The following is an 8786-nucleotide window of genomic DNA, read 5'->3' as shown; positions in this document are numbered from 1 at the left end:
AAACTGGCGAATTTCCTGCTAGCAAGGCAGGGACGATGACAACATAGGTTCGGCACTGTGCTTAGATTCGTCGGTGATATATTGGGTGAATCACTCGCGTTAGCATGAGGTGGCGTATCAAGCTATGGCAATGCGATAATACAGAAGGTTTAGAAGGTACATATTTATTGTCTATAAGTGGTATAAATTGCCGCAACCAGCCTTCTCCCTCCTTCTGCTCTTTTCGGCAGGAGAATCAACTACCGGCTTCTGCTTCCCTCCCCATCATCTTCCATGCAAAAAAAAAGAAAGGTCCCCCTAGGCTAGAGCTGCGCTGTATATGATCTAAGTGGTGTATTTTCGTGTTTTTTAACAAGGCTTTCCTGTCATGTGTTCTTCCCCTCACTACTTTACCTAGCACAGTGTAGCGAGCCGGTACTGGATAAGGGGGTAGTGTTAATCCGCCCAGTCACCCTTTCTGTGCTTCCGTTATTCGTTTCTCTCTCCTCCTCTTTAGTCTAGCTCGGAATAATATTTAAGCTGCTAAGGTGAACGTGAATGCGTAGGAACGTGGGCACATCAAGTTTAAATCACTGTTAGCTCCGTATTTAGGTTTATGTAATGTTTCCTAGAAATCTGAGGCAAGTTGATTAAACTAAGAAGCGAACGGTGATGCCCGATTCATAAAGTGAGCAAAAATAACAATGTCTAGCTTTAACTGCGAAATTAAGCGTGTTTTTTATTGCTTTTGAAAAGTTTTACTCTCGCGAATGTGACATTTGGTTTTGAAGTCACCTGCCAGAATGAACGCACCAAAGAATTATCAAAAGCTTGCATGCAGTTCACCGCTTTGATATGATGTACGTACTTATTTTTGTCCGCCTTCTAACGTGAAAGAGCAGGAGCCGCGCTACCGTCGACGACAAAAGGTGTGCCAGCCGTGTCGACTGATGCCATAACTTAAGTCTTGCACGACAATGAACGAGTGACAAAAGGCTTTCTAAATGCCTGCAACGGCCATACTAACGGCAATGACGCGCTCGACACTTCGGTAGTGCTTAACACGCACATAGGGTTGTGCAACGAAACGTGTCTCGACAGGCTGTTCGTGGTTGCCTGAATGGAACTAGTTTTGCTCTTGCTTCAGCTGCAGCGTTAGCTATCAAATTGTGATCATTGATTGCCTGTGCTCGCATGACGATGAGAATGCGGTGAAAGCAACCTGGGAGCATGCAGTCATATATAGATGCATGAACTTGCCAATTCGCATCTTCTTGTGGCAGCTTCTAGATAGAAGCATGAACTTCGTGGCGAAAACAGTTATGCTCACTGCGCTCTTCGTGCTTTTCTTGATGACCGATGTTTCGAGTTATATAAAGGGACACAAGTAAGTTTGGCATTCTTAGAGCATCTCTGAATAGTTCGCTTGCATTGCGACTGTAGTATAAAGCCTTATATTTTCTTGTGTTATTTTACCTAGTCTGGTGCCTACATGGAGCCATCATATTTCAAGGTTTACGCAGCCTTCGAGAAAATACAGCGTGGAAAAGCTTGTGCAAAGCCTCAGAACAGTGTGCGGCCTTCATAAATGGGCAAAAACGTTAATTTAGGGGAATCGAGTGGTATTATTTTTTAAATAACTAAAACAATGCTAAAGTAAACAAGCAAAATACACAGCGCAAGTAATACGCTCAGGAAAATCATCTATTCATTTTATTGAATTGCAGAAAGAACAAGAAACTGAAAATACAACCGAAGAAACCATTTCCTCAAGGTGAAAATATTCATATCTTCATTGTGCGGTCAGTGATTTATCACTAAACTACAGTGATGGCCACGATTTCCACAATTATCTGGGATAATACTCAAAAACGTGACCACCAATCACCAAACTTCTTTTGCAAATTTTCAATGACGAAGCACTTTGTCTGTGCTAAAGCAGCACAAAAGTTGTAGTGTTGGTAGGTTTGCTTGCGTGCCTGCAGGTATATACTTATTTTTTTACAATATTAAGCCCTGTAATTTCTATACATATAGCTTTTGTCGATTCAAAGCGAAATATTTAAGTATGCTTTGAGAGGCTCAAAAGGTTAAAATAAATATAGTTGTTCTTTACAACCGAAGGTGCATAGATACGTGAGTGCACCGTCAGCAGACGGATTTGCCTGAGCAAGGGCGTAGAGCGTATTGTTGTCGATTCCTGGCATCAAGGTATTGCGGTAGAGCCGTGGCAACATGGTTTCACAAAAAAATTGAGAGTGGGGAGCTCGTCGCACTAACGTTTTCATTCATTCAGAAGAAAGGGAGAAAAAATGTTGTACGTGGAGCTTCCACATTCGCTGGAAGAAAAACACTGCTTCTGCAGTAATTGGATCTAAAAATTGAATGATGGCATCTGGTAGTGGCTGGTACCACAGAGCGTTTGGTGCCAATTCGTTTTTTCATGAAGTCACAGAGAGGTCCAGTGGAAAATGCAAAGCTCTCGATATCTGGATACCAGACGAAGCAAGCACATGAAAAATATTAGGTTGCTTGCTGAGGAAAAGTTCTCTGAGTGCTTGCTTCCCATGCAGCTGCCTGAAAACAAATTGCTTGTTTATTGCCTATTTATGAAGTTTCCTGACAGGGGCAGCCACTATTTCCGTTGTTTCTTAGCGGACTTACTTTCCAAGCAATAGCGTATATTAACAGGTATATTTGTAACGAGCTTGAAATTTTTCAGAAGGGAAACTCAACTAATTTTGATGTGATGACCTTGCAAAGCGACATGTTTAGAATCACAAGCTTGTCATATTTAGGTACCAGCCCTTAAAAAAATCCTATACATTGACTCATATAAAAATATTCATAAATGGCTACATCACGAATTGGTGATATAAGGCTTTATTGAATCCCTTTATATGGGCTTTATATAGGCTGATATGCCCAATTGCTGATGTATCCAAAAATAGGCCTAATACAAGATGATATACCTGTATTAGGACGATGGTGTTCCAGACACTGCTATCAGACTCAACCCGGTCTTTAAGGTTTAAGGCAAAAATACTTGTTTATTTAACTACGCTCGAAAGCGCTCTGCTGTCACTTGAGCGTCCCCGCGTACCTCGCTCCCGCTCTTCTTCTTTCTCGTTTCCTTGTCCCCGCCCAGAACGTGAAAAATAATCAATATTTCCGGCCGCTCAAAGTTAAACACATAGTTCAAGTGGGTACAGTCTTTGTATAGGCCTGATCACAAGGGGACCGCCTTGCAACTTCATCTTGCAAGAACGAATCAGACCGTCTGCACTGCGGTACACTTCCGTGACCCTTGCAAGCTTCCATACCTGGCGTGGTGTGTTGTCCGCATGCACGAGAACGATGTCCTCTTGCGTCTTTGCTATATTTGATTTCGTGTCGGCAAAGTGTGCAGATCGTAATTGCAACAGGTATTCTTTTTGCCAACGCTTCCGAAAATTTTCAACTAGCAGCTTCCTGTAGTTGTGTCTGCGTATGGCGTCTGATCGTTTGGAATTACTGTTGACTTCGTCAGCGGTCGCATACGGTATGGAAGTCAACCTTCGTTCAAGGAGAAGTTCGGCTGGCGTCCAAGTGCAAGGTTCTCCTGCATCTGTCTCGATGAAAGTTAGAGGTCTAAAGTTTACGACTGCTTCGACCTCCGCCAGCACTGTCGATATTTCTTCGTAGTTCAGACGAGATTTGCTGATAATTTTTCGCAGCAGAAGCTTCACTGATCGTACAAGGCGCTCCCATTATCCACCCTACAAAGGAGAATTTGGTGCTCTAAACTTCCACGAAATGCCGTTGGTGCTGAGGTGACCAGCGACGTCCTCTTCAGAGAACATTCGGTGTAGCCGCTTTATGTCTGCCGATGTCTTGTGAAAGCTTCGTGCGTTGTCAGAATAGATCACCATAGGTAATCATCTCCGAGCTGCAAATCGTCGTAGGCACAGCAGGAAAGCCCCGGATGTCATTTCCGAGACAAGCTCGAGATGCACGGCTCTAGATACGGCGCACGTAAAAAGTGCAACGTAGCACTTCGTGTCCCCTTTCTCCGTGCGTGCATACAGAGGGCCTGTGAAGTCGACTCCTACAACTTCGAACGGGTTCGTTGGTGACACTCGATGACTTGTTAACGGAGCAGTCTCAGCACTTCCTGGGCCCGCACGGAAACGCTTGCATATATTGCAGCCATGCAGCACTCTTTTTACCAAAGAGTGAGCTCGACAAATCCAGTAGCGTTCCCGAAGCTGCGTAAGTGTATCTTTAACTCCTCCATGTAAGACTTGAAGATGGGGTCTGTTTGCCGAAAGTGTCGAAAAGTGGTGGCTTGACGGCATTATGATTGGGTGCTTGACATCTTGTGTGAAATGCATGAGAGATAAACGGCCTCCAACCCGAAGAATGCCTTCTTTGCCTATGTAAGGGCGTAGTTCAGCGATTCGAGATGTAGACTCGACTGGTTGGCCATGGGTCAAAGTGGTGAGTTCTTCGAGAAAGCCTTGCTCTTGTGCACATCTTATCCAATACTGTTCAGCGTTCACGAATTCTGTTGCCACGAGATGTCATGTATGATTACTTCTTTTTCTGCATCGGTCAGTAAATCTGAAAATCCACGCAGTGACTCTGAGTAGGTGCTGAAGCCTGCTGTATCGTTGAATATCAATTATTGGAACTGAGAAGCATGTAATTAGTGCGACGTGGACTGTTGTAACTTCACCTTGGGTAGCTTCCGCTATGTCTAGTTCGCTGAACTGTAGGGGCCATTCAGACATCGGTTTAGTTAGCCACTGGGGACCATGCCACCATTGTGAGCTGCACAGCAGTCTTTCAAGCGTCACGCCACGTGTGAGTAGGTCAGCCGGGTTGTCCATTCAAGGACAGTATCTACACTTTGATGGATCTGTAGTGCACCTAATTTCACTGACTCTGTTGGCTACGAACTGTTTCCACTTTTGACGTCACCTTTTATCCATGACAACACAATGGCGGAGTCTTTCCTCATCGTTTAGTCAACTTTAACATTCCTCAAATCGGTTTTCACGTATGCCAACATTCTTGAGCCGATTAAGGCAGCCAGCAGCTCCAATCGCGGCAGCGTTATCTCCTTAATGGGTACTACACGGGATTTCGCAATCAACAGTATCGGCTCCTCAGGTCTTGATACAACATATATTGCTGTTCCGTATGCCGCTGGACTGGCATCGCAGAAAACATGTACCTGAAGCACATTGGGCTTCCTTGCTCCGCCACCCAGATAGCGAGGAACGACGACGTCTTGCAGTTGCGGCAGCTGGATGACCCAATCATTCCATTCTTTTTGCAGGTCATTGGGTAGTACTTCATCTCAGCCAATTCCTCGTATCCACAGTCTCTGAAACAATATTCGTATGTCAATAGTATATGGTCCTACAAATCGCAACGGGTCAAATATTCTTGATGCTGACTGCAAGACAAATTGTTTTGTATTCGTCTGTGCTGTCAAAAACTGGAGTAGATTTTCAACCGAAAAATTGAATTTATCCTTTGCAAGATTCCAAACCAAACCCAGGACCTTGACCGACGTTTCATGAAGAACGAACATCTCATTACTAATAGATTGCACTTGATTTTCAAGCGTGCGCATCAAGTTTGCTGATTTTGTTGTCCGTTTTCGCAATGTCATGCCGGCTGATTTCATTATTGTGCGCGCTTCTCGGCATAGTTTAGTGGCTTCCTCTTCTGTGTCGGCACCAGTGACTAAGTCATCCACGTAAAACGACTCGGCAAGAGTTTGAGCTGTTCGTGCCATGACAGCCGGTGCTCTTTTCACGTGGTAAAGAATAGTAGCTGTGAGCAAAAATGGGCTACCAGTAGCTCCAAAAGGCACTCGTGTCATCCTCCACTCTTGCAGCTTGCCCTTGGATAAATCTTCTGCAGACCAGAGAAAGCGGAAAGCGTCTCTGTCGTCCTCCCGAATCGCCATCTGAAGGAATGCCTTTTCTATGTCCGCGATAACTGCCACCGGGTGCATTCTGAAGCGTAGCAGAGTTTGCACGAGGTCTTGGTATAAGTTTTCACCCTTTTCAAGGCAGTCATTAAGGGACTTGCATCCTTTGGCATGTGACGAAGCGTAAAACGCCACTCTCATTTTCGTCGTCAGTGCTTGTTCACGCATGACTTCCTTGTGCGGCATGTAATATAATTTCGTCACCTCTGCAGGTGCGTCACTGACTACTTCGGTGTGTCCTGTCCTCAAGTACTTTCTTATGGTACGGTCATACGTTTCGAGCAGTCCTTTTCTGTAGTCGAGACGGTTGACAAGCTTGTTCATTCGAGTAACGGCTACTTGCCTGTTGCTTGCAAGCTCGAAATTATCCTTCCAAGGGAGGGTCACTTCATATCTTCCGTTTATAAAGCTAATCGTTTGCTCAAAATGCCTCATGGTGTTGCTCATTTCAAATGGCTTGTTTGTCGTGTCCGTAATTTCTATGTTTTCAAGTTCCCAAAAGGAGCGCAAAATCTCGCCGGAATCGGTAGCTTGGGCTATTAGCACGCACGCCAACATTTGTGAAGTAGTTGGTCGGGACACCAAGTGCGATGTGCTTCCCTGGAAGGTCCATCCAAGCTTGGAGTTCAGTGCGATCAATTATTTGTTGCCTTCGCACCGTGAAACTTCACCGGTCAACACTTTCCACAATTGATCGAACCCGATAAGTACGCTGATGCCACTCTTAGTTATGATAGATGGATGTTGGAGCTCATCGGCAACATCGTTTCCCAGCTTCTTGAAAGACGCAACGAAGGCTACGTCCGTTGCAGTCTCTGCGATGTCTTGGCGGATGCTTGGGATCTCTATTGCAGTTAAGACTGTTTCCGCGTCGGAAAACTGACTTCACAGTCGTAGATCCACTATGCGACGCCACTTAGCCTCTTGGTCCGATGTAATTGCGAAAGCATTGAAGGCTATTCGAGTTGCTGCCACGCTTTTCAGCTTGAGGTGCTTGGAGAGATCTTCAGTTACGAAAGTATTCTAACTGCCACCATCAAAAATGCCTCGTATGTAGGGGCAGGTGTCATCGTTCATGGCCCATGCTCTGAAAGTCTCAAGAAAAACGCAAGTGGTAGAGCCTTCCTTGACGGATCTTCTTCCAAGTGATGCGCAGACTGTCGTAGTTTTTTTGTAGTTCTTCGTAGCCTAGTCTGACTTCCGCGAACACCTATCGAGATCGCACATGCTTGTAGCGTGTCGAGCTTGGCATCTGGAGCAGGAAATCCTCTTTTTGCAGTCCCGTGCCCGATGTCCTTTGGTGGTGCAGCGGAAACACCTTTTGTCGTTCGAAAGCAGTTTCCTCTGCGTCAGTGACAAGTCAGCTGTGCAGGCTTTCAATCCGTGCTGGCTGGACGAGCAGAATACGCAGTTGTCCTTTTTTTCTCGTACCGAGTTGCTGTGAAGCACAGATGACGTCGGTTTCCCACGCCGAGAGTACATCGACTGACTCGCCACCAGGAGTGTTCCATGTTCTCGTCATTTGGCATCCTTAAAATCACTCTTCTCCAGGCTTTCCATCTCGATACAGAGGAAGTTGAGCACACGGTCCAGTTCCACGGGTGTAGCTTCAGCTCTCTAGTCATATGCCAACTGGACGGCACATGATCGATGATACTGCACGGCTATCTCCCGTGGAAGAGCGCGCAGTAGGATGTCGCAGAGCATTGACGAAAATGATGACTTGTGTACACCCAAAGTCTCTAAGCCTCGGATATTCACTAGAACTTGGTCGTACAAGCTGCGTAGCGCTTTGGTGTCAGTCGATGAATGGAAAAGGCTTAACATCCGTAGCTTGGCAAAATATTCTTGCTCCAGGCGCGTCTTGTCCCCAAATCACTTCTGTAGCATTTTGATGGCATCAATGTAGCAACTTTCTTTCGTCAGAAGGCCCGCAATTACTGATGCAGCGTCTTCTTTAAGATACAGTCGCAGCTAATGAAACTTCTATGTGGCAGTGATGCGATTGTTACTATGAACAGTTTGGTAAAATTGTTCGCAAATTTCGGTCCACTTGCATAGGTCTCCAAAAATGAGCTATTATCAGTTTAGGCAATTTAACTCCAGTTCCGTCTCATGGTGCTACGACCGTCCTGGCAACTGTTTCTTGAGTTCCGGTCGATGTCCTTAGAATGCGATCTTTCTTGCTGAGAATCTCTGCGAGAATGCGCGTAGCACTGTCCTCGTATTGTAAGACAGCGTTATACTCGACTTCGAACTCTTCGTCAGGTATATGCGGCTCAATCTCGTTGTTCGGGTTTTCAAGATCTTCGTTATTAGCCTTCAGCCTCTCATATATGGAATTGAGCTGGTCATAGGAGGCAGAGTCGTTATCGAGGAGCTTACTTGCCTCGTTGATAATCCTCGTGTTCTATGCTGGCCGCGACGTCCGCTTCAACTTCAGACGCTCCATGCTGCTGCAGTTGACTGGTAGCCGTCCGTAGGGTCCTGGTTTTCAATCCCGGTTCTTCGGCACCAATATTAAGACGATGGCGTTCCAGACACTGCGACCAGACTCAACTCTGTTTTCAAGGTATAAGGCAAAAATACTTGTTTATTTAACTGCAATCGGAAGCGCTCTGCTGTCACTTGAGCGTCCCAGCGTCCCTCGCTCGCGCTCTTCTTTTTTCTCGTTTCCGTGTCCCAGCCCAGAACGTGAAAAATAATCAACACCTGATTCCTTATATACCCATATATGGGTGTTGCTGTATATGTCTATATATGGCACTCATATATATAGGGCTATATATAGAAGCATCCTTATAAGGTTAAGCATGGCCTT

At 45.5% G+C, this 8786-nt stretch overlaps 1 protein-coding gene across 1 annotated transcript in view; it reads left to right on the top strand.

Annotated features, from left to right (window-relative positions):
• The first annotated feature begins 1265 nt into the window (after positions 1-1265).
• Positions 1266-8786, top strand: part of LOC119162291 (uncharacterized) — a 76663-nt gene continuing 69142 nt past the window's right edge. The window contains exon 1 of the mRNA XM_037414743.2: positions 1266-1366. Coding sequence (XP_037270640.2) covers positions 1278-1366 — 89 coding nt within the window. The 5' untranslated portion in view covers positions 1266-1277. The remainder of the gene's footprint in view (positions 1367-8786) is intronic.

The sequence above is a fragment of the Rhipicephalus microplus genome, chromosome X (genome assembly GCF_043290135.1).
Source record: "Rhipicephalus microplus isolate Deutch F79 chromosome X, USDA_Rmic, whole genome shotgun sequence".
Lineage (NCBI taxonomy): Eukaryota > Metazoa > Arthropoda > Arachnida > Ixodida > Ixodidae > Rhipicephalus > Rhipicephalus microplus.
This window is presented reverse-complemented; position numbering and strand designations above follow the sequence as displayed.